This window comes from Pseudopodoces humilis, chromosome 1 (assembly GCF_049639895.1).
Source record: "Pseudopodoces humilis isolate 2021_Gansu_Grassland_sample_001 chromosome 1, ASM4963989v1, whole genome shotgun sequence".
In the NCBI taxonomy this organism is placed as follows: domain Eukaryota; kingdom Metazoa; phylum Chordata; class Aves; order Passeriformes; family Paridae; genus Pseudopodoces; species Pseudopodoces humilis.
Genome location: NC_142200.1, coordinates 135,796,294 through 135,822,555, shown reverse-complemented (window position 1 = coordinate 135,822,555; position 26,262 = coordinate 135,796,294). Strand labels below are relative to the sequence as shown.

Sequence of the window (26,262 nt, the reverse complement as noted above, 5' to 3'; positions counted from 1 at the left end):
AACTGACGCAGCACATCATTGCTAGGCATTAAGACATCAGATATCAGAGAACATACGTAGGTGTAAAATAGTGGATTCTTGGAATTCATAAAGCTGATCAATTGCATATCCATATTAACTTCTGAAGGGTAAGGCTGTGATATCTGAAGTCTGTATATTCACAGTGGTAGTTTTTAACTCCAGTATTTGTGGTGGCAACATTTGTTCCTTGGGGAAATCTCCACTTTGTTAATGGCACACAGCAAGTTGGAGGTTTGTAAGAGTAAGGAACACACCAAGCAGGTACTGAAAATAACAGATGTTGCTTCTACATTCTTCTTCAGCAACTTTCCTACTTGCACTCAGTGCAGCTCCTTGAAAAGTAGTGCCAGAACTATTTATGACATAAAAGTTCTGCAGGAAAGACTATTCATTTGTGTGCAATGGTTTTAGCAATGATGTGTGCAAGGCCACTTTAAGGTGCCAACAGTGGAATGTTTTTTGTAAAATTTTTTTAGCCGTGTTCTAATTAAGGGATCCACATGCTTTTGAGGTAATCTGGTCAGAAATGGGTACCACACAAGTCAGTTACTGCCCAACTCAGCTTTTAAGTGTCTATAAGCGGCACTTTACGGTGTCACAGTCAAACATACTTCTCTGTCAGCAGCTTAAATGAGTGTTCAGTGTAGTCACTACCCACTTCTTAGTGCTAGCTAATGTTGCAAGGAAAGTGAAATTCCATTTTCTGGGCTTAATGTTCAACAGGAAAAGCATGTGAATTCATTATTGAGAATCCCAGGATAGCAAACTAATGTTTTAACATTTTCTGAAGTACTATTTTTTTTTAATACTGTTACTATTAATAAAATGCTAAATGTGTCCCTGTGTGTTCCACAGTTGTTGCTATATATGACTATACAAAGGACAAAGACGATGAGCTGTCGTTTATGGAGGGTGCAATCATTTATGTGATAAAGAAGAACGATGATGGCTGGTATGAAGGAGTTTGCAATCGAGTAACTGGCTTGTTTCCTGGGAATTACGTTGAATCAATCATGCACTATGCCGATTAAAATCCTTTGCTTTTCAAAGTTTGGTCTTGTATTAAAGTCATACCATGATTATTTACAAGGGGTAACTAAAAGCTAACAGAATTGTCTTAATATACTTTCAAAATTGTGCCCATTTCTTCAGGCCATACTGTTTTAATGGTATGATTGAATGTCCATCTCTGAGTCTCTGGGAACAGTATGTCTTACCTGATGGCAATTTGTAAAACAAGCAACTGTCTATAACTGGTTATACTTATTTACTTATACATTGTTAATTTTATGACCAGCCTAAATATTATGGGGAAGTAGGGTATAATATTTAATGAACCATGATCAGATTGTGCCATTACATTTTTCAGTACAGCATGGTAACTAACACTACGTTAGACTAACATATTAAAACCTGGATGAGAAATTTAATGTTAGTGCTGGTCATATTACTTTTTGTTTAGACTCTTTGCTCATTCTTGAACTATATTTGTTTAAAGCATGCATACAAACTTATGTATTGAAATATACTTTTTTAAAAATCCAAGATGCTTCCAATTGTTGTAATCTTTACCTGGAGTATTCTCACTAAAGTCTATTACAATGAGTTGTTTGGGTCTAAGGTGTCCATGTGATTCAAAAAATGGGTGGTCTTATGTATGTGTAATTTGTACCCAAGTTTTTTTAATGAGTAAATTTACATTATGACTTTTTCCATTCATAAATATATAAGTGAACCGAAGGTCTTGTCCATTACTTTTTTGGTTGGCTTGGCAAAGAAATTTGGAATGCTAACGTAGCAAAATCGTGGCTGTGTTATCCCAGGCAATGTACTAAAAAACAAATATTTGTAACATGACTTTTCAGTGACAGAAGGCAAATAAATTAGATCTGAAACCTGAATTACACACTTATACATACTCTTAGAAGTTCTTTCCTGCCAGCACTTAATTTTAGTGAGGGTACTTGATTGAATCTAGTTACCTGGATGCAGTAAGTTGGACAGGATCTGTAGCTGACAGTTGTGTGTGGGAACATTCTGTGTGGCTCTGGGGAGTGCCCCAGGGAGCAGGAGCAGGCTCTCCTCCAGACAGCATCCAGGGGAGCACATGTGACAGGAACCTGGCCATTGTTAGGGGATCACAGGCACAGATAGCTAGAGAGGGTGTGCTTCCCTGCTCTACAGATTCTGTGGCTGAAATAACCTCAGAAGGAATGTGGTAGTACTGGGTAATTACTGTGAGAGGAATGTGTCTGGGACTTCAAAGGCAGCTTCTAGGGTGCTACAGAATATATTCTGTAAATGAGTGATTGAAAGTGATGGAGTTGCAGGTTTGACTGGCTGATGAATCATTCATTTTTAGTGTGAGTTAGAAATACCAAGCCTTTTTGTTTTCTGTACAAAAGCATTCATTTGGTAGCAGTCTCAAATTCTGCATCATTGGTAGCCACCAATAGCATGAATTGGAACTCATTTTATATAACCAAGTAAATCCACATGTAGTCTTTTACAGTAAACCAGTATCTCTATATACAATTCCAGGTGCTTGTTAAACAGCTGGGAAGCATCCAAACCATCTCTCTTCACAGGAGTTTACCAGCTCCTGTACATGCATGCTCTGTTTATTAGTGTAAACAAGTGAAACTTGGAACAGCTTCAGTTTTCATACACTGATTTATATTTATTCTCATTGTGGCCTTTGTGCATCAACATGTAAACATCTTCCCCATCCCCCACAATCAATAGCCCCTGCTAAAACAATTGTACAGCACAGTTCGATTTACTCTGAATTGCATGGCTTCCTGCAGTAAAAGACTTCAAACTTCTGTTTTTAAAAAAAAAAGAACTTAAAAAAAAAAGAGATTTTTTTTTTTAAAAAAATAATTTTTGGTAGCTTGTGTTGGAAGCAAATAACTTTTGAAATAAATTTAGGCACAGTCTGGTAAGTAGCTGCCAGAATGAGTGGAAAGAGCTCTCTCACTTGTCTCGCATGAGAACCATTTCTGTCAGGTGGACGAGGGCCTCTCTCTCGGGGGACGGCCGCAGCTTGCGGATCTCGCGCGTGGCGGCGTGGCAGTAGCGCTGGGCGAGGTAGGTCGTTTGCTGCACACCATCACTCTGATGGAAGGAGACAGAGATAGGAAATGGTGAACTCTGATCAGCCTTCTGCCTCTTCCAGTCACAGGCGGAAGTTTTAAGGTCAGTAAGTACCCTAACACATTATATTCTGATGGGGAAAGGAAGAGGATTCATTCTGTAATCAGGGAAGCCCACCTACCTGCCCCAAACTGTCAAAGTACTAAAACTCATCCATGCTAAAACACCAACTCAACCATTACAAAACAGCACTGGTATTGATAGCAAACTAGAAATTAATGGTTTATCCCTTCCTCTCCTGCCCTAAATAGAGATGTACAAAACCTCCATGCTATTCTGAAAAATAGGTATTAATTTTGCACAGACCATTACTCAGTCTTTTTAGACCAGAGTCAATTAAAACTGGTATGGGGTGTGCACTGCAGTTACAAGACTGACTGGTAATTATGTGCCACTTATACCAGCTATTGAATACAGCTGAGCTATGCCTCAGCTGAAGGAACTGGGTTCATGCATGAGCTTTTTACTTATGTGGATTTTATGCAACTGGAGGGAAAAAAGAAAAAAAAAAGTTCTTCAGTACCTAGCGTTTGTGTTAAAACACTGTGCCAGTAGGAGAGGTGAGGAGCTCTGACTTGGCACTGTATGCTGCATGCTATCAGGAGGTATTTGACAATGCAGCCTTGCTATTTTAGTTGAGAGACAATTTCAGACTGAGCAGCAGGGAGAGTAGAAATATTTGGTATTAGTCTTACCTGCAACACATATTTCCGTGCACGTTCAACATCTCCTGGCTTACTGAACCTCCTCATTATCATAGCATTCATTTCTGGAAACTAAGCATAAAGGGAGAAGTGTTTGTGTTTGCTTTTGAGTTGTTTTCCAGGTAGCTGCCTGCCATGCTAAGGTCAGAATGACGCCAAGTGCAGTCCTCTTCCCCCGTCACTGTTATTGCTTACAGGTATAGCTTTAGGTTTGTACTTGCAGTCTGCACAGGACTACAGTATAGCAGAGCCCAAGCATTGAAAACTTAAACCATCTGGCTCTGCTGGCTGTAGCCAGTTGGAAGCAGAAGTCAGCACCTGCCATTTTATCATGTTAAGCAGATGCTCCAGTGTGGTAATTTCTGATGTGGCTACTACCTGGTATATAATGTGCATCAGATATTCTATCACAGATGAATGGTTAATGTTGGCAGTCCTAGAGGAAGCACCTCTACCCCCACACCTACAAAAGAACCCAGGATGTTTGTTTTTACAATATTGCACAGTTCAGCTTGTAAACCCCCTTGTGGTAACACTGGCATGTTCTCATGAGATTCTCCTACATTTTCCATTGTGGTGGTATTTCACATATGCATATTTTTTTTTTAAGAAGAAAAAAATTACAACTATAAGGTATTTTGTTTTCAGTCACATAGCATTTGTAGTTAGCACTGCATGCTCAATTCCCTGTGAATCAAGCAGGTAACTCAAGTCTGTTGTTTTGAGAAAAATCACATCACTTAGCTATATATGCAGCCTCTTTCTTCAGACAGCCTAGAAACAGAAAAACCTAATGCTTAGCAAAATAAGGCCACAACTCAAGGCAGCTACTCCACAGAAGAATTCTTTTTAAGGGAAAGAGCTGTTTGTTCATCTTTCCTGAAATAATTAAGAGTCAAACAGATGATTTTATTGCTGTACACTTTTAAACAATTATCTGCTTTCCTTGCACACCTTTTGTCCTGCAACTGCAGCTTTACAACCTTGTTCAGGTACAAACATGTAGCACCCCTCTGTGCTGCGACATTTTCCTATTACTCACACATCGTCTTGGAGATGCATTCAGAAGTTCAGTGGTGACTCATACTTTATCTAAAAGAAGAAAGTCATGGCTTTTTCTAGATCCTAGCTTCCTTCCCAGGTAATGACAATTTAACTGCACTCTTCATGCAATCAGTTTTCACAGTATTCATATTTACAGTTATATAGGATGCATATGGGATCACTTTTTATATTTAAGCACTAAAGGACAGGAAAATCCCCAAACTTGTAAGGCAGAGCTGTTATTAGCAACTCTGCATATTTAGTGGGCAGCACATCAGCATTTAAGAGGAATGTTTATAATAAAAATAGACCTTCATTATTCAGCTGTACTCATTTAAGAGGAGCTTTGAATTAGCATACACTAGTGTATTTCCTTAAAAAGTAAATGGGGCGGATTTTTTTTTTTTTTAGTGAGTGACCTAACTTTAAATACTGAATAAATAGGTTTTATATCAAGGTAAACATTTTTTTCTCCTTAATATTCTAATGCACAAAGGTGTATTTTAGAGGGAGGGGAGGGGAGAGGATAAGAAGAAAAGGCATCTGTCACTGATGATCCAGAGCACATTAAAAACGAACAAATGTTTATCAGGAAGACAACTTGAGGAGTACCAGCTACATGAAAGGATAGAGCAATACTAATCTGAAAAGACAGCCTATAATTAATAATTACACTTTGGGCTGTCTTCAAGTCCTGGCTCATGAGTTTTTTTCTCAGATACAAAAATATGAAATATCTTTTAATAGCATCACAAGTAGGTGTCTGTTGAAGCTCCACATTTTTTAGCACTCGTGCTTTGTTTATATATCAGTTAAGTCTGTAGTGCTGTTCTTCCAGTTTCTTGAAAACAGCAGGACATTTTCAGCAAGGAAGCCTTCTGGTTAATGCAGAAAACTTTTTAAGATGGTCAAGTTACCTTTCAATGCAAAAATGTACTCTTCCCATCTATCAAAGATACAAATGAGGAAAAGCATTTAAAAGTGACATTTAAAAGTCACTTTAAGCATTTAAAGCTCTACAAAGAACAAGATTTTAAAATAGGACTGGCAGATTTTCTTTTCTTGTATTTCTGTATTACGAACTAATTTATCTTGTAAAGCTAATTAAAAGATAGATGAAGTTCAAAGTCAGAGACAGACAACCCTAACAAATTAATGAAGAATAGTCTTAATTTAAAAATTGGAATATTCAACACCCACATGACAATCAATATCACCCATTCTCTGACATCTAACATACAAGACCTAACATCTACTGCTGTACCATGAAGATTGGGTATTTTCAACATGCCTTGTTTCCTTCTACACACAGCTTTAGCACACAAAAACAGTTTTACAACTCCATGCTCCCTTTCTACCTGATTCTCACTGGTCTTTGGACAGCTCCAATTGCTGATGACACCATTCTGAAATAATGATTCATGAACATGCTTGTGAGTCCCCCAGATGAGTATGGGACATGGAGAACGTTGTCCTCAATATGCATTCATCTACTTTGTCAGTTGGCTGATACTGTGTGCTCCCCTGTCTTTTCTGAGATACAGATCCTTGTAAATGCCCAAAGGATATGGAAGCGAACAGATGTGTATGCTCCACCTCCCCCTCCAACAGGCTCTTTTGGAGGGGGAAGTAAATGTCAAATTTGGGGGTTTTTTTGTTTTAAACGATTTAGAACTTTTCCCAAGTCAAGCTCTAAGTAATTCCACTGAGAGATCATAGACAAGAGCTCTGCTGGAACTAATTGTGCCAGTTTTTGTATCACACTGTGAAATCTGGTAGGAAGGACTGCTTTTTAAGTCCCAAATCTGATTGCCTCTGGTGAACAAGACACTGGAGCAAAGAATTAAACCAGTTTCTTCCCTGTTTATGGATTAGCACCGATTTTAATATTTTTTTCATGTTGCTCACACTTCTGTTTTCATTCTGCTCCTCCAAATAATTTTTAAGGCTCTGAAAATCTTGACCAATTTTATTGACCATGTTTTATTTATGACACTCTTTTCTCTTATCCAACCTTCTGACAGGAAAGCAACCTGTGTTTGTAACTGGATAATACTTGAGGACAAAGAGATTAAGAGATCAAATCCAACAAATAAAGGTACCCACCTAAAGGCAAGACAGGGATTTCAATTCTTGGCCCCAGGTGGATACAAAGCCCAGAGCAAGGCAAAAAAGAGTCAAGCCTGGGAAGATGTCTCAGGAGAAAACAAGCAAGAAGCTACTTAGGAATAACCTATACAAAATGTGCTAAAACTCTCTGAATACCTACAAGAGCCTAACAATAAGTAGAGTTGTGCAGGAAGGTGTTTCTCGTAACTTGTGTGTGCACAGAATCCATCCGATATCAAACACACTGATCAAACACACGTGCCCAAGCCTCTCTCATCACTGACACTGGAGATTTGATGTGTTTCAGCCGGTCCTGTGAGGAGCGGTTTACACTTTTTATTTTGAGGAAACGGCTTCCTGCTGACTTACCTGTCGACAAGCAAATAAGACGGGACCTGTAGCTAATCCAAGCTTGAGATCTGCTGCTGTTGGTTTCCCCAGATGGTCAGCACATGATGTAAAATCCAGCACATCATCTATCAGCTGGAAAAAATATACAAATTATTTAAAATTTGTTTTGAAAAAATTAGAGCTAAATACAGAATAATCCTTGTTAAGGACAAGATTTGTAGGAATGATTAAGACAGCCCACTTTGATTTCTACAGCACTTTGGAGAAGTTTAGATTTTAGATTCCATTTAGTTAAACAAAAACACTACCTGAAAAGCTATGCCAACATTTTTTCCATACTGGTATGCAATCTCATGAACTTTGGGATCAGGGCAGCCTAGAATTGAAACCTGAAAAGAAAAAAAAACCCAAATAAATAGAAAGCTTTAGTTAGCACCCACTTTTAGCCCCTAAACATAGGTGTGACACAGCCAGCACAGGCAGGAGGCATCTGGGAAATACAAAAAAAGCTGACTCAGGCACATTCTGGCTTATCTCTGTTCGTGGAGACACGTAACTAGCCAAGCTCACTAGAAAATAAGGCTCAACAGCAGGGCAGTATTAAAACTACATTCAAGTCTGCAAAGAGATGAACTTCATTAAATATTTATCAGGCTTAGAAATTACAGTGCAAGGATAAAGAGAGAAGAAATGTTAGATGCACTTCACATGCAGGGTAGTAGTCGTATACAGTCAATACAGTGATGAGGAAATTAAGCTAATTACATATATAAATCAGCCTGGGGATAACTTGAGGTCTGACAACAGATAAATAGACATTATATTTCTCATAAAAGATCACAGAGCTGGATGTGTTGAAGCCAGCACAGGAGGGGCAGCTGACCTAAGTTTTAGCAAAAGAATATTTTTATAAGCTGATGTTAACTGTATCTGACTTGCTCAGGAAGATGAGTTGATTAGCTTCCAGGCAAAGATACCGAGGGATAACTAATGGCAAAGTAAAGACAGCAAATGAAGAAAGCACACCAAGCTGACTTGGTTTCACTAAACTGAGACAAACAAAACATTTTACTTGAATGTACAATCAACTACTTGAGAGACAGAAATTTTGCTGAATAGATGACACAAAACTAAAATACAGGACACTAAGGTTTGAGAATATCTTGCCTCAAAGTAAGGGCAGTTACGCTTTTTGCATTTATGTACTGTTTATGTATTTTGCAAAATGAGGTTAGTTAAATACTCAGATTTATTTCTACCTTAAATAAACCAATTAGGAACAGGGGACAAAAATCCATCCTGGTTTATTGCAGGCATTCCAAATCTGCTGTGACACAGGGAGTGAAGATACATTTTACTTAAGACTAAAAACATATGCCAGGAAAACTACACAATATAAAAATACGTAAGTGTGTGTGTATATACATACATACATACATATATATACATACATATATATACATACACACACACACACACACATACATATATGTATATATATATATATATATATATATATATATATATATATATATATATATATATATTCTTTTTTAAGACAGTGTAAGGTAGGGTCATAAAGAAAACCCCTCCAACCCCCAAACCAACCCCAAACTAAAAGTGAGTCCAGCAGTAGTGAGTAGCTTTGAAGGTGAACATGAAGATAGAAATAAGAAACAACGTTAAATCCTAATAAATGTGATGCAACTTGCACAAAATTAGAGATTGTTTCATGCATCACTGTACTTCATAGCTGAGCATCAGAATACTTCCCAGTCATAACCTGCATCTGTGGATAACTAAACCCCAGAGGAATCTGGATGACTGAGGAATTAACAGTATTAAACATTCCCCACTTCTATTTAAAGGAGGACAATATAGCAGGAAAATAATGCTACTTATCTCTAACAATGATAAAAAATCCTGAAGGCTGTTGAACAGAGTGAACTGCAAATATGAGATATTTAAATTGATGTTGCTAGGGTCTATCAAAGTAGAACATTTTGCCCTTTTATCCTCCTTTTGATGTTTGTCTCTTAAATAGCAGTATTTGCCCGAAGACCTAACATCTACTTCTGTACCATGCAAGCTTTTGTTTGCTTCTGTAATATAAATCACATAATACCAGCATGGCATGGGACTGCATCTATCCTGTCCTAATGAAATCTTTACCTACCTCCACATTTCATTCCATGTGGAGGATTAAAATACGGAATTCAGTGCCAAAATTCTGGTTAATGGTAAAGGGTTGGAATGGGCAATAGCTGGCAGAGGGTGAGTGTTGCAATCTTCTCATGGGGGACCCCTCTGTTCTATCCCCCCTGGTGTGGAGGCACAGCTCCTCAGGGAACACGGGCGAGAGAGGGATCCTGGAGTAGATACAACACGGACTCAAAGTATCTAGACACAGGAGGCTCAGACCTGCTTGGAATGATCCCAGGTTTATTGTCTGTTGTCCTTATGGGGCAAGAAAGAGGCCAAAATGCCCTGGGTCTTATCTCTTATACTAGGGGGCGGGGGTGATCGGGGGATACAGGGAAGTTACAGCCAATGGGACAGGGGAAAGGGAGAAGGTTCTCAGGTGGGGACTAATATTACACAGACTGAGGGTGAGTTTTTAGCTTAGGATATACCATGATTTTTAGATGCACTAAAAATCTCACCCTTTTCTGTTATACAAAAAGGAGAAAAAAAGAAAAAATGAGAGCAAGTGCTATGTAAAGAAAAGAGCTTCTCATTTAACCTGAAAGGTCATTTCTTGTTCAAAGACAAAAAAAAAAAAGACAAAAATTAAAAATTCTAGGAGATAATAATAGGAGATTTGTTTTGCCAGTCATCCTCCAGTGAGCAACCCTCTGACCATGACCACATCATAAATGTGCAATGACTGGGTTGCGTCTATCAGGAAGTTCCTTCAGGATGCAATTTCTCAAGCTGCTCTTGTAGATTGTTGCCCCCAGCTGGACATGGGCCAGGCTGCAGCCAGGCAACCTCACTCCCACATGGAGTTTAACTGGAGCTGTACTGGGATAATGTTCTGGGATAATACATGCATTTGCAAATACAAATCAGGATAACCAAGTCAATACAGTGTTGTGTGTCTAAATGATAAAACTCCCTCTTTGAAAATAGCCTAGAGCTCCCCAAATAGGTATGACTGGTTCATGAGAAATTTAATCTTGCAAGAATTCAGGCCTATCCCCCACTAAATCATGATGAAAAATCCTTCCTAATAGTAGAACAAATTCTTTAGGAAAGTTCTTTGAATTCAGCAAAGCAGGACAATCTCCTTGGTGTTATTTCAAACACACTTTTTTGCAAAAAAAAGTTGTTTCTGTTATGTATATAAGAGACTATAAACCAATTTTGCCTCTTTACTGGATTTCACGTCCATAAAATACAGCATCAGCTCTGGGTATATATATCCTGCTATAATCTGATATTTAATAAGTGACAATATGGCAGCTGGAACTGAAAGCGTTTGCTCATCTCTACCAGGGCTCTGTAGGTCAAAGAGGAAAACCTGCTGCTAGGCCAGAATATGCTTGAATAAACACTACAAGTGATGTTTTTTCTTGTACTCCTAGATTTGTGGACTCCATGGAAAGGAAAAGCTCTAAAATCTTCCCCTTTTCCAGCCATTCTCCTCCATGCCCATCTCTAGAAGCAGTCAGATTCCTGCCTTCTCACTCCTGGCTCATCTACCAGTCTTTTTCTAGACAGAGGCAGTGCTCCTCTTTCCAGGAGAATCACAGAATAGCTTAGGTTGGAAGGAAACTCTGAAAGCCATCTGCTGAGAGTTTACTTCACAGACCAGGTTTCTCAGAGCTATGTCCAGTAGATTTCTGAGCATCTCCAAGGATGAAAAATCATACACTCTGTCTTGGCTACTTGTTGCAATGTTTGACCAACCTCATGGAGAATTTTTTCCTCAAACCTAATTGAATTTTTCCACAGTACAACTGTGGAAAAACTGGTACAATCGGTCCTTTCACTGCACATCTCTCCATCCTCTCTATGTCCTCCAATTACAAGCTGGAGACGGCAGGAGGATTCCCCCTTTGTCTTCCCAACTCCAGACTCAAACCAGCTCTTGGCATATCATTTGCTCCAGCCTCTGCCCTCAAGGTGGCCCTTCACTGAACTCCCTGCAGAGTGCCCATGTGTGTCCTGCAGGAGGGAGCCCAGCCCTGTGGCCTCACAGCCACTGCACTGGATGTGCTGCTGCACTGGCAATGATGCCCCCTCCCCATGTTTGTCCTCCACTGCTGCTGGGAATGCCTCCAACTTCTCTGGGCTCCTCAAACCCTCCTGGGAACTGCTCTTGAGGAGGGGGTGATGGAGGCCTCCTTGGCAGAGGGAGATGTCTACACAAGGCAGACAACTATCTTGTCCTGAGTCTGCATATTCATGCATTTGACCTTTTCTCAATATTTTAACAGGTTAACCAAGTACTTGTTTGTGCAGAATTGTACTTTGCCGTAGCAAAGATTATCTGCCTGAATATATGTGATCTATTTATTCAAATCTTTTTCACAGCAAAAGAGATACCCCCAAAGGACTTACTGTATTTTAAATAACTAAGGAGATTAACTAGCTGACCATGCTATCTGACTGTGCCATTACCCTACATCTGCCATTGGACATTATTACATCCTGCAGGTCTAGCTGGGCTGGGGGGATTCAATTCTGCTGATGGGGGTCTGAGGTCTAATTTTCCTAGGCACCAGTTCCATATGCTGGTAGGGTTTTCTGATGGAGCTCTGTGCACCAAACTAGGAACTGGTTGGAGCAGGAACTCACAGGTAGATCCAGAGCTGCAGACTACTGGTTTATTCAGTCCCTTCCATAGCCTTACACAAGGGAGGCACAAGCTTCCTCCTAATATGGAAATCAAGACTCTCTAGTGCACCTTTTGCAAGCACAATTTAATCCCTCATCTGAAAGTATACCAAATATGAACAGCTTTATGAGACTCAGGAATTTACATTACAGCAGGGTTTAAAAAAGGACAGAAAGTTATTTTGCTATCTCAAGCTGGCCTGGTGACTAAACAGAAATTCCACTTCAGCTTTATTGTTTCTGAATTCTTGAACTAAAGTCACCTCATGTTTCTCTGAAAAATGCCTTGCAGTAACTAAGGCTTCAGTGACTCTGGGCCACCTGCCACTGTTTCCTTTTACAATACATTTTGATTGAAACTCTGGTAACATTCCCCCATGCAGAACTATTGTAGAAATAAGCCTAAGACTGGAATGGCTCTTAACATCTTGAACAGACTGTTCTGTCCCTAAGTCCTAACTTAAAGAATTTTGATTTAAATCCAGTAATGCTTTGGTGGTACAGAATGTATCAATTAAATGCGAATGTCGTGTTTAGACCTTTTTACAGGAATACTCTACTCTTCCATTTCTAAAGCATGGCACGATGGAATTCTGAAGTGCCAACTGAACTTGTTTGACATCTTCTTTCCAGTTAATACTTGTATTTTATTCAACCACAGCAACAAATGAAGTTTTTCCTATCATTAACAGGAACAGAACTGCTTTTAAAGCCCATAATCTCTTTTTTGTCCCTGAAAACAAGATATGAATACTATTGATTCCCTAACTGAATTTCCTTTCAAGATAGAACTGGTGATGCTGCTTATCATTTTTTGTACAGAAAGCAGAACTCCCTTCTGATTCCATTTCCTCAGTAGCCAAAGCCATCTAAACAAAAATCCCTTTTAACTGCTATCAATAGAGCTCTCCTAATCCATACAGAAAGAAACTGAGGGAAACATACATATTCAACTCATTGCTTCTATGTGCAGCAAGTAAGGATTTGCCATGAGAGGCCTTTTCTCAGTTTTCCTTTCTAGCACAAATTTTACAGCATATGAAATTCCAGCAATTCAGCAATGGAACAACTCAGACCAGCCACTAGAAGAAAAGCATCCAAACACCCCCTTGACCAGCATCACAGCCTCAATCTTGAGGGAAGTGCTTAAATCCTTAACTCTTGCAAGTCATGAAAAGGAAAAAGCTTAAATCAGCACATTTGTAGGGAGAATCCAGCCAGTGGGAAAGTGATTTCACTTATCTGCTAAGATTCTTTAAGGCAGACTGTCAAAATTAATACTAAAACTTGTGCATGTTTTTTCTGGGGTAGCAGAATAATGTGATGCTCTCTACTAGTCCAGGTGCCTACTGATACAAAACAAGACATGCAAAAGAAAATTTTCAGGGTCCTATTGCCATTAATATGAGCAATCCAAAAGACTTGACTTCTTTCCTCCAACTAGAATAAAAGGTGTTTTCCCTCCCCTGAAAACCATGTGTCTCTTTCTATGTGATCATTTTGATATAAGCTATTTTCAACTGCTGTCTGTTGTACAAATGTACCAGTTCTCTGAGAACAAAGGAAGATGATTAATATTAGCACAGATTTTTAGTCTAATTCTCTTAGAACTCCTGCTTGCTATAGAATCCATCAGTTATACTGCCTTTCACTAAAAAGAATAAACAAATCTCTCTTTTGGGGTGAAATTATTACCCACCTCTATTTTCTGCACTAAAACTGAACATCTATTTTTGTGTAAGAACATAATCTTGAATTGGATCTATTTGTAATCAAGTAAGAGAACAGAGTGACAGGGTTGGATAAAGCAATTGATAATTAAAACCCCCAGACAAATCGAGCTACATGCTTCTGTTTTTTTACAATGTGATGTAGAGATATCGGGGAAATATTTTCACACAGAGGGTGGCTGGGTACTGGAAAAGACTCTCCAGGAAAGTGGTCACAGCATTGAACCTGACAGAGTTAAAGAAGTGCTTGGACAATGCTCTCAGGCACATGGTGTGACTCTCGGGGTGTCCCATGCAGGGACAGAAGTTGGACTTGATGATCTTGATGGGCCCCTTCCAATGCAGCTTACTCTCTGATTATATGAATTAATTGTTTCCTCCCACTGTTACCATTACATTTAAGGTCTCACTCAGCACCAAGGAATAGGGACAAATGTCAAAGAAGATTCAAAATCAAATTATAGGCTCAAGAATGATCAACTGAGTTTAAAACCACTGTCTCAAAGCTGCAGAATTTCGTGATTTGAAGATTGCCACCATTATTATTATTTTAACATTATTTTGATTCCACTGAGAGTAACAATAAATCCGTGCAAAAATAAAAAATGCAAATTGAAAGTGAAAACCAATATTGGAGGCTACACAGCTGAACTGTGATAAAATTCACAATCTAACCCATTCACATTCTGGCAGAATACCATTACAAGGGTTTGCTTTGGAGGGTCTCCAGAGCAAACAGCAATACTAGGAGTTTAGCTGTGAAGCTTACAGTATGGTATGTTAATTTCAGAAGAGACAGACGTACATACTGCTTTACAACTGTTTGCTATCAGACTCGCCGTCTTCTTAAAAGTCTTCTCAAGGTAGTGAGCAAATCTCTCATTCTCGTTTTCCTTGGAACCCAGCTGGAGGAATTCACCTAAAAAGTTGCACAGATTGGAGGTTTTATTTGTGGGTTTACTGCTTAGGCAAGCAACTGGGAAGATAAAAAAATAGGAAAAAACCTTACCACGCACCAGATCTTCAATCACCTGAGTTAGAACAGAGATGATAGTAGTATTTCCAATTCGTGCTAAAGCTACAGAAGCAGCTGAGAGGATGAAGTCACCAGCTAGAACAGCCTAAGAACAACAACAACAACAAGGTGATTCCTTAAGTCTTTTCCTGTGTTACTCCAGACCGTACAATTTCCCTTATTTGTCAGATCTACCCACATTACATAACTTTTCTACATAAAGCACAAATATCTAATTTTAAGAGCAAAAAAACACATAACCAAATATTGAAATCTGAGTAATTTTTGAATCTCTGTCTTATAGTACTGTTTATATTTTTTCTGTATAAGCACTGTCCTCTATGTATGCAATATGTGTTTGCTTATGAAGTTTTTCTGAACATTAGTTCTCTATTTGACCATTCTCTTGTGGCTTGTTGCCACATTCTCTTGTTGCACCATGTGAACTCTGAACTGCCCCAAGTTCCTTCCTTGCATTTTCTGGTGAAGACCTTTCTTGTAATCCTCTGTGAAGAAAATACTAATTTCAAAAAAAAATTTCCCGCTGACTGTAAACATTTTTGTGCTCACCACTGAATCAGCATTCAGGAGGAAGTACAAGTTTAAAGTATTTCAAAAGCACTGCCGAGAATGGCACAGGGAATGTAAAATCAGTAATAATCACAGAATGGGTCAGGTTGGAAGGGGCCAGTCATCTGGTCCACCCTCCCTGCTCAAGCAGGGTCATCCCAGAGCACATGGCACAGGATTGCATCCAGATGATTTCTAAATCTCTCCAGTGAGGGAGACTCCACACCCTCTCTGGACAATGTGTTCATATTCAGGTGGAACTTCCTGTGCATTAGTTTTAGTCCACTGCTTCTTGTCCCATTACTTGAGAAGAGCCTGGATCCATCTTCTTGACACTGCTTTCAGGTACTTGTGATGAGAACCCCCCTCAGTTGGCTCTTCTGGAGGATGAAAAGGTTCAACACTTACACACTTCAATCATTCATTATCTAATGCTTCCAACACTTTAGAGAACACACTTGTCTCACCCACAAACTGTGCACACCTCTTCATATGTTTTCTGACATATTCCAAGACCTAGAGATAGTAACGTTACAAACCTCTAGGTACTCATGCTCTGCTGAAATTTAAAGGCAAGTCCTGCACTTATTAGCAAACTCACTTTCCTCTCTCCCCAGATTTGATTAAGTGTCCTTTTTCCTCTGCGAGAATTTGCATCATCAATAACATCATCATGAACTAGACTGGCTGTATGGATCATCTCAGCAATTACGGCCACAGAGCGCTGGCTTGCTTGCACCTCCCTAAAATAAAAAACAAGAATTGTCAAATAATTAAATCAATTATATATGCTGCAATACACTAAAAAATCTTTATTAAAAGCAAAATAAAAAAATGTTTCTTTGAAAACAGCTGTTACAGTTTTTTCCTGGTCTGACCTCCTTCTTTCAAACCTGGAATTAGGAAGGCAAGAGAAAGTAAGACCACGTTAGTACAGTAGGTGCAGAGGGATGCATCCATCCTCATTAGGCCTATTTCTACATTGCTGCATTAACAGTACTGCAAAACTCCTGTGTTATTGACTTTATTTCCTCTAAATCCAGACTGCAATAAATAGCACAGCATCAAGGATGCTTGGCTCCAAGACTGAAGTCTGGAAAGCAGCAGAGGAAAGAATGGCCGGTAGCTTTGTAGATGAGTTTTCCTTACCTCTGTTGCTCTGCCTAGAAATGTGGCATCACAAACTCTCTAAAGCTGGATAACTCTACTAACCAGCAAGTGGAGAGTTCAGAAGAAACAGAAACGTGCATTCTACATTTGAAAGACATAATTCATAGATCTTGTTCTTTATGTTACCTGATTACCTTAAAACCCCAGAGATTTTTGAGAAGACTGAGGAGTTAACTAGAATTCTACTGCAACCACTTTAGGACTGTAAACACCAACTACCCAACACTTACTGGAACTCAGCTTCTGGGGAAGATCATCACTGATGATTCAACTCTCAGTGGTTCACATTACTTTGTTTTTTTAAACTAGGTGAAAAGAAAGCAATGGAAGAACACAGAAGCAATTATGTAGAGAACAAGACTGGCAAAAAGCACATGAAAGAGCCAACCTTGCTCACACAAAGGACCATCTCCCTTAATATCCAGTTGCCACTATCTTCTGGTATTTTGCTATCTGCTTTTATCATGGATTACATGCAGGAGCCCAGAATGGCTATCCCAGTCAGCCTTACCTCATAGGTATAACAAGTCCACATGGACATATAAAATACCACCCCACCCCCCCAAAACACTAACATAAAAAACCCACAACAAAAGAAAGAAACTACTTCTGAATTATAAATACTGTACTTCTGGTACACACACAACAGAGAAAATCATACTACTTTCCAGAAGAACAGAAAAAGAACAGAAACAGAAGATAATTTCAGTTCAGCTAAGAGAATTTAAAACTTCCCTGCACTGCCTATGTTCATTAAAATGTGATTAATCACAAAATGAAAGAACATATTGCAGTCTGCTGACATAACACTGCATTCTGACACATACCTCTATACAGAATTCTGCACTGCTGTCAGTGGGAGTTCTACATCCTGAACAATAGCAGGATGAATGGGTAGCTCAGGCTGTGAAAATATGGCTTTTACACAACAGAAAATAAGAGCTGGAAACCTTCATGGTTGTTTGGAGGCAAGTCTTAATGTGGACCAGTGATTTAATCAAATGCTAGTTTGGTAAGTAGCTTTCCAAAATAAACTACTCTTTCTAAGTAGGAGAAAACTTACCTTCAAAAAACTGTAAAGGTCTCCAGCCTCTTTCATGCACTGTTCTCCCTTTGGGGATTCCCTTTTTCATTAATTATGTCAGCAGACTGGATTTCCTGCTGGGAAGCAGCAGTAAATGGCAACACTCACTGACACACTGAAATATTTCAGTAGTATGAAGACAGCACAAAACCACTTACTTCAAAAGCAGGTTCTGAAAAGTTCTGCATTATACTCTCTTATCTCTGACAATGACTAAAAATGGCATAGGAATGTTCACGGTTCATGGTTTCCAGAATGTTTTATCAAATACAATTAATTCAGATTAATCTGAAGGGGTTTTAAAACTAATATTTCCACAAAGTCTCAAGCAAGGCTCTTCCCACTGCTGGCAAAAAAAAGATCTGCAGTAGTTTCCTACATGCATCTTGTGAGACTAATTCTAGATCAGAGCATGCCTATTTTAGGGGAAAACACACAAACCCAAGGATCCCTCTCATCCCTTGACATTTTTCATTCAGCTTCTCCTGCGAAACAAAAGCAAAAAGTGGCAGTAACTCAACTCAATAATCACAGGGTCCCTGCAAATCCAGTAAGTGGAAAGATGCCATTTTTAGGTCATTCTCAAAGTAAAGATGCCTCGAGATAATGTATATTTATATGGATATTTTATACAACTGAACACGTTCTATCTTTCAGTAGGACCCCCTGCTTGATTCCGTGATAAAGTTCTATAGATCTACTGTACCCTGAGATACTTTCCATTACAGAACTTGTTTCATGAACACTGAACAAGCCAAGGCTGACCATACAGGTTAAGAAACCCCAAATATCTCCCTCCAAATATTCCTGTCCAAAACCAAAACAATCAAAAAACAACCAAAACCACCAGACAATGTTGAAGGTCAAAAAAGTACACAAACCAGTATTTAGACTCTCCAGAAAGAGCTTTGAGGCAATGCGTTTGCCAGTAAGTAAATATTGCCAGTTTATGGAGAGGAAATGAAAACAAGGACTTGTAAAATTTTTGTGGAGGACCACAGTCCTCCAAGCATCTTTCTCCTGCTAAGGCCCGGTGGCTGAAAGAAGCAACCATGTCAGAAACAGAGTCTGTGACACAGAAGGGCACTGCAGACTAGGGGAAGCACAGAGAATGCATGTGTTAACACCAGGGAAAACCGCAGAGCAGCTGCCACCACTGGCTTCTGGCAATGATGGTTTGGAGGGGTGAAAAAAAAACGAACTAAGGCTGCTGGCAGGTCCTATCCTTAGGAAATATTCCATCAAGTTTAGCCACGTCATTTTATTTGTTTCTCACACTATTCTGATAAATTTATTTCACTTCCCCTCCCCTCCCCGCCACCAAACTTTTGTGCTCAGTTTTCCCTATTGTCCTTGTACTTCTTTGGTCCTCTCTTATTTGCCTTTCTCTTTTTGATTGTAGGAAAAGAAATAAAAACTCATTTGCAAACACCTTTGGAGAATACAGAAACACTATGTCCTGTCAGGCTAAGTGACGATTCAGTATAATTCTTCACACAGGTATGTGAAGAAATGCCAGTGGATGTGTGAAATTCAGGCTTTGCATGACCCCAGCTTTAACTATTTCCAACAATTCTCACATAAAGCCAAGTTGCTATCAATAAGCAAAAAGCCACTGCCCAAGGGACTTAAAGACTTAGGGTAGAAGGATTTCTGACACTTGAAACTCCAAGAGAAAAGAAATAAACACACTTCGGTCGCTTATCTTTTTGGTAATAATGAGAGAACTCTTTATACAACTGTCATTTTCCTTATTATGACCAGAATAAAGTGACCTCAATCTAGATAAACATTCACCCTGCTGAGGATACAGTAAACACCTCTCTTCATTCAAACCTAAACATAAATGATCAATGTCACCTAACCTGCAAGCAGAGCCACCTGGGCATTCCATTCTCCTGACAAATCTCAGCTGCTCTGGAGGGACTCAGTGAAGAGAAAGAGGGGATTGCCTTGAAGGGATTGCCTTGTAAGATCAGGACCTGTAGCCTTCCTAAATTGAGTCCTGTTATTTTAACAGCCAAATAAGAAGTATTACATTTTATACAAAAATTGCACAAAAGAAGAAAAGAAAACAAAAAAGTAGGCAAAAGCATGCTGGGTCCAGCAAGTTATATTACAGTTGAGAATGGCAGCAAGATGAAGAAGAAACTGAACATCAGCAATACAAACCCCAGAGGCAAAATTTTAAAAAAATGCTAGGGATGAACAGCAGAGGATATTGGCTCACCCTACAAACCTACAGATACTGTGGTCAGTCTCTTCAATTACATGTGTGGGAACCAAAGCCTCAACAAAGAAAAATAAGCCTGGGAGAAGAGTCATTATTAACTGAGGAAAAGAATGATAAAATGTTTCAAGGGAAATGACAAATTGAAAGTGGAAAAATATCTTTAAAAAACACTGGGAGAAGCAGAACGTAAGGCAAATATTTTTCCGTTCAGGTTTGCAGAAGAGTAGCAAGGTTAAAAATATGCAGTATTACTTCTCTACATACCCAATTTTCCTCACGAACATAAAAAAGTTGGAAGAGCAATCTGTCACCTGGAGACAATGTTGCCTTAAGAAAGAACAATAATGAAGCAATCATAGTATCCATGTGAACTGAAGTATATGTATACACACACAGGGTGTAAGACAGCCTGCTCCAAGCAGCTTAAAAGCAAAAGAGAAGAAAATGCCCATAAAACTTTATCAGCTCACAGGAACTGGGTATCCACAGTACAAATGTAAATTCCTGCACACAGCCCTGCCAACCCTCAAAAGCATTGGTCACCACGCAAGAACCAACAAGCACTACAGTGAAGACTTTGTATCAACATATGGGATATTTAATTACAATCACATTGGCACAGGGCACAGAAGAGGAAGGTAAATACCCAGAGATTTCATTCCATTCCTTTGCTGAAACATTTCTGTTCTTGCCACTCAGAATTTCATTCTAAAAGCAATATGACAAAGATGTTGACTCAGCCTGGTTTGTACTAGGAACATTCAGATTATTGAGGAGGCTTTTAAACACTGAGCATACTTTGGAGGTGCTGATTAGAACCACAACAGATGTACAAACACTACCAAATGACACAGGCATCCAGAAATCAGAGGACTTACACCAAGGGCTGGCTACTGCAAAACAGTACACTTGCCCCAGGCATATGTGGCACTTTCTTACTGGCATAGGGCAGGTCTTAAAACTGGTCCTGACAGTTTTGAGACAGCATAACATGTGGACAAGAATGTGTCCATGACCATATATATATGTCAAAAGACAGCAAATATGCTTTGAGCATACAGGCAAATTCAGTCTTTCCACTGCTACCTCTCTTTGATTCACTGCTCAACTCCCACACTGTATGACATCAGTTCCAGCCTTCTCAGTACTGCACATGTGATTTTGTTCATAAGCTTTTCATGCGACATACTAGAATGAGATATAACTATTTTTACCATTATTTTGACTCCAAAGATGCTCCAAAAAACACTGTCCCCTTTGTTAAAAGTCTCCTCCTAAATTTCCATTCTCTTAGCAACATAATGCTTTGTCTTAAGTAGCTCTTTCACCCTGCTCTGATAAATTTGTAGACCACGAGTCTTCAATCTTCATGGTTATCTTTGCAATCCATCCCTGAAGCCAGCCGGACTTCACTTATTTTGAACACAGGGATTGGACATGCTGATGATTTCAAGAAGTGCAATATACACTCCCGTAGCTGAACTGGATGGCTGACGCATGCTAGGGTATCTTTGAGGTTCTTCATAATGTAAGTGGTTGCAAACCACACTGGGTTATGCCCTAATGGGACACCCAAGACTCTACAAGCTCAAGCAGAAGTTTTTGGTTTACTGCGCTTCCTTACATTTCACCATAGATGGCTGATCATCAAGAATGATTCTGCCATCAAAAAGTGCCATCCTCAAACTCCTTTTTTTCATGTCAAGACCAATCAGGAAAATATTAAGCCAGCCAATGGCAAAAGGCATCCCTGAGGATTTTCACAACCAGTACTGTTCTTTTTGCTATCTCAAAATTAGTGACAAGAAGCAGTCCTGAGCTGACAACAGAAACAGGCTGAAGCAAAGTTCATTAATCCTGGATGATTTTTCCTAAAACAAGGAGAACTGGCACACGCAAGATAGGACACTGCCAGCTCAGTTTTGCTTTCTCCTTCAAAATTATATTCACATAGAACGGGATACAGGGAGAGGGGCTATCCATGCAACAAAATATCCATATTCTGAGGTAGTAATCAAGTCCAACAAGGCATTAAACTACTCCTACAGAAAGAAAATGGTGCAAGAGCTCAGAGAAATTCCTTGATTTCTGACAAATTAGCTATTATCCTTAATTTCTGACAAATGACTGACAAATTAGCCTAGAACCACTTCTGGAAAGGGACCAAAGATTACCTATTTGAAATTCTATAAAAGTCAACACTGGAAGCATAGCTGAAAGGCAGAGAACAGTGCAGCCAACACCCTTCCTCAAAATGCAAACATAGCAGTTGACAGGAACATGTGGAGTGAAGCATTTGCAACAAGCCAGACTCAGGAGTGATAGAGATACAGGCCAAGCATGATCTTCTGCTCAGTTAAAACAGCTTTCAAAAGACATGTAACTTGGAGATCATGAGGACTATGCCAGTCTAATAAGCTTAGAATCTTACATAAAGCCTAGAAACTTGCTACTAGAGGGTGGGAAAAAACCTCTTGACTGTTTCCAAAATTTCACTGCTTTGAATACAATCATACCACTTGTTTAATATCTTTTCTGCATAATTCCTAAAAAAATCTATGAAGGCCTCTTCTCACAGCAAATTTCTTACCTGTGACGAGAGTTTAATAGGAACAGGAGCGGTTACAAATGAAATATACTTAATACAGTTTATATAGTTTCAAAGAATATCAAAGGTTCTAATAAAGCATTTATCCAAAAAGGTAGAATTGACTAAAAACCTTACAAATATCATAATTCAGCAACATTTTTTATCCACCCTGGTTACAAGTGCAGTATCCTCCACGATTTAACACATGGAAATAGGTAATAAACCCAGCAGTTCCTTTTGCACTGACGACTACAAAAGTACAGCTTCAAGATGGAACTGAAATTCAGGTTTTACTGAGGAGCATTTTATTTTCATAAAGTATTTTTCAAAGACACAAGAATGATAATTTTCAAATATGATCTGTGTATCTGAAAGTGACCAACTCACTTGGAATTATTATGGTGAATGTTGCAAGCCCGAGCCATTAGCACCACAATCATTGGTCGAAAGGCCTTTCCCTTCCCATCAAAGTAATAATCACACATTTCCTTAAGTTCTGCTGCAGAGACCAGCAATTCCTATAAAAAAGTACAAGAGCATTTCAGCATAGAAGTCACATAGTCTGTTTAGTGTAAGTAAAACAGTATGCATGTATAAGGTTATTGCCTGCATGCATTCCACCCAGTGTAAGCTCAAGTTGTTTCTAAAATTACTATGAGTAACCTGAAATGTAAGTTATGCATTCCAGCACTGAAAATCAGGAGAAAAATTGCATTCTGGTTCTATAAAATATGAGAAATGTTCTGTTTGCTTTCAGTTTCAGACAGCTGCTCATAAACATAAATAACATTCTTTCAATAAATATCCTCAAAACTGATGGCTTCTATTAAAAACAATCATCATGACATCCCAGCATAGTCACCACAGTCGGTTACCTTTTTAATATCTTCATAGAGATTCTTCAAGTCTTTTCTACCTAGTTGAAAAGGGTCTTGGTATTTTTCATCACTAATTGTCTTACTGCAGCTGCACCAGTGGGATGTACTTGTATGATGAAACCTGGTGACAGTGTTTTTCAAGTCAGTAGTCTTGTTAGAAGTCAAGTTCCCCTGATTCCCCAAACAGAAACATCTGAAAGGATTTATTTCTCTCCCCTCACACCACATTTAACCAAATGGATAAAATATATGAAGGCATCAAAACACACTTTTCAGGCAGACAGTAAAGTGCAAGGACAGCAGAGCAATGCATTGATGACCATAAACCTTTGGGACCTGGCAAAGCACATTTGGCAAACACACACACTCTGCCCTTAACAGATCCCAGAAGTCTTCTTCAGACACAGAACACTACCTTGCTCTCCTTGTATTCCTTTTCAATACACTATGGATAGCATAGCCCACACTTGGAGATAGAGCCTTCACTTCTGGCAACCCAACTATTCTGTTACTTTCTTCCCTCTCTTGCAAACTCCTGAAAAAATATTCCTGTCTTAGATTTGGTATTTTTTCCTTTGTATACCCAGCTGCATACCCAGGTAGCATGATGATGCTAGGAAAGTTCATTATAAAAGGGTGAAAGCTCCACCTGGATGCATTAAGATGCATTTAGCCTAGGAGACTAGTTTGTTTGTTTCCTGGAGTTGAAGTATCTTCTGCTTCTAATGTTTCCTTTTCCAAAGTGACCCATATGTATTTCTTGCAGCATTCTTGCTTTACCCATTACTCTCCAGGACGAACGACTGAGATTCAGACTCAGCACTACAGCAGTAGTCTACACTGGAGTAAATAACCTTATTTTCAAGGTTTACGGCTCAGAGGTGTAACTACTATGGTCACCCAGTAACTATTTCTTTACCCGCTACACAACAATGTGACGCTCCAACTTACCGCCAAAATATACTACATATTTTTGGAAACAAGAAAGTTGAACTTCTTTGGGTAATGTGACACATCTGCACAAAATAAAATCAGGGATAGTTTATTAGAACTTTAAACTAACAGAAAACATTTGACTACAAAAAAAATGTATCCGTCACAACTGCTCTACTTCTCCATTTTAACAAGCCGGCAGCAAAGGGCGTCTCACAACCCCTTCCATATCACGTGAGACATGAATGCCAATAGGCACACTGAACTGATTCTTCTGCTTCGGAGCGCTGGACTTTCTACCCTGGCATGCCCAGCCCAGGAGGCTTATCACTTAAATTACTAAAACTGTTCCAATAAAACTTTGCTTTTGTACTTGTGCAAGGTGCAATTTTCAAATATTTCCTGCCTGGAAGATAAATCTGGACTGCACCAGTCAGGACATAGAGAAAGGGATTAGCTGTTTCAGCATGCTAACAGAAAATCAAATAAGGATTTTCTCCTGAAGCAACTTCAATTCAGCCTGCTGTTTATAATCTATGCCTGTCCATCTTCCCTGCTACATGTCCAGAAGCTAACTTCCAAATCTCCCAATGTCTCCAATGTTCTCTCCCTGCAGACAGAGCCCAGGAGCGTGCGGGAAGGCACAGTCCCAGGTACGTGACTCCAGCAGATACAGCCTGAGAAAGGAAGTCCAGCTTTTGCTCTGCTCCTGGGAGTGCAGCCAGCAAGCACTGAACCCTGCCCAATGCTGGGCTGAGCCAACCTAAAATCGCTGCAATCCACGTGTTCACCAAACTGCCTCTGCAAAAACTAGAACAGAAACGCTCAAGGAGACCTGCTCCTCGTGCCTCAGCGAATCCTCATACCTGGATTAAAATCTGTCTTCGGACAGTGGGAGAGAAACAAAAGCACTGTAATGGCTCAGGGGCACTCTTCCACCCTCCGTGCTTACACAAGGCCATGCAAGGAGTCTAAGGAAGGCGAGGAGCTCTAACTTACCACAGATCTGCAACCCACTGCTGTCTGACTTCAGTGTCCGGCCCTACGGCTAAGACATTCCTAGGTCGCTCTCTCGGACCTCTCACCGCGTTCTGTTGCTAAAAATAGCTGATCTCTTCCTACTCTTCCTTCAGTGTGAGCCCACACAGACTCCTTCACGCTGCTGCTGCTTGACCCTGTAACAGCGGCTGGTGCGGGATTCTGGACACATTCGCCAGAGCACTTTCTCGGGGGTCAGGACAGCCAGAGCACTTCAGCGAGGGTCAGAATCGCAGCCTGGCCTTGTGAAGAAGCTCCAAACCAGGGCAATGAGAGAGCTGCCCCCATTACCGCTCACAACGCTAGCACACACAAACGCCTTCAAAATCTCATACTACTGAGAAGCACTTCCCCTGCTCCCACCTAGGGCCGGCTCCCAGAGGCGCACACACTGACCAGTGCCAGAGATCCTTAATCCGGAATTTAACCTTGCTCCTGCCCCCAATAAGGACCCCCCGGCCGGGAGCCGTCCCCGGGCCGTGGCGCCTCCCGGGCGGAGGCTGCCGGGGAGCCGAAGGAGCGGCGGCCCCGGGTGCCCGCCCGGCCCGGCCCGGCCCGGCGCCCCCCGCCCCATTCATTCCGCGCCCGCCCGGCGCCGCCGCACTCACCGCCGCGCTGGGGGCCGGCGGGGCGCGGGGGCCGGGGCTGCCCACAGAGCCCAGCGGCGGGGCCCGGCAGCACGGGGCGCCGCTCCGGCACCCCCACCGCAAAGCCATGGTGCCCCCCAGCCCCGCCGCGCCGGCACCGCCTCCCGGCCCCGCCGCGACCCGGACGCGGAAGTCCCGCGCCGCCAC

At 40.3% G+C, this 26,262-nt stretch overlaps 2 protein-coding genes across 14 annotated transcripts in view; one reads left to right on the top strand and one right to left on the bottom strand.

Moving 5' to 3' along the window:
* ABI1 (abl interactor 1) overlaps positions 1-1,761 on the top strand; it is a 77,367-nt gene extending 75,606 nt beyond the window's left edge. For all 11 annotated transcript variants that reach the window (XM_005518729.3, XM_005518725.3, XM_005518722.3 and 8 more), the window contains one exon: positions 877-1,761. In XM_005518729.3, coding sequence (XP_005518786.1) covers positions 877-1,052 — 176 coding nt within the window. In that variant the 3' untranslated portion in view covers positions 1,053-1,761. The remainder of the gene's footprint in view (positions 1-876) is intronic.
* A 914-nt stretch (positions 1,762-2,675) lies between these two features.
* PDSS1 (decaprenyl diphosphate synthase subunit 1) lies at positions 2,676-26,208 on the bottom strand. 3 transcript variants are annotated; one of them, XM_088063418.1, is made up of 12 exons: positions 26,077-26,198; positions 24,449-24,513; positions 23,913-24,032; positions 23,495-23,618; positions 23,007-23,137; positions 16,144-16,285; positions 14,967-15,078; positions 14,767-14,876; positions 7,694-7,774; positions 7,404-7,517; positions 3,873-3,953; positions 2,676-3,138 (listed from the first exon to the last, which is right to left on the bottom strand). In XM_088063418.1, exons 1-12 carry the CDS (start codon positions 26,182-26,184, stop codon positions 2,998-3,000), a joined length of 1,329 nt encoding a protein of 442 aa, XP_087919544.1. In that variant the 5' UTR covers positions 26,185-26,198; the 3' UTR covers positions 2,676-2,997. The 3 variants fall into 3 exon arrangements, with proteins under 3 accessions (XP_087919544.1, XP_005518788.2, XP_087919550.1); XM_005518731.3 differs by lacking the exon at positions 23,913-24,032 and having other exon boundaries at positions 26,077-26,208; XM_088063424.1 differs by lacking the exons at positions 23,913-24,032; positions 26,077-26,198 and adding an exon at positions 25,430-25,880.
* Between the last annotated feature and the right edge of the window lie 54 nt (positions 26,209-26,262).

Excerpts from the sequence above, each read along its gene's own strand:
- PDSS1 (XM_088063418.1), bottom strand. The coding sequence starts at position 26,184 with ATGGCTTTGCGGTGGGGGTGCCGGAGCGGCGCCCCGTGCTGCCGGGCC. Across the intron at positions 23,619-23,912 it reads AGGAATACAAGGAGAGCAAG|GTTTCATCATACAAGTACAT; the intron begins GTAGTGTTCTGT and ends CACTGTCACCAG. Across the intron at positions 7,518-7,693 it reads ATGTTGGCATAGCTTTTCAG|CTGATAGATGATGTGCTGGA; the intron begins GTAGTGTTTTTG and ends TATTTTTTCCAG.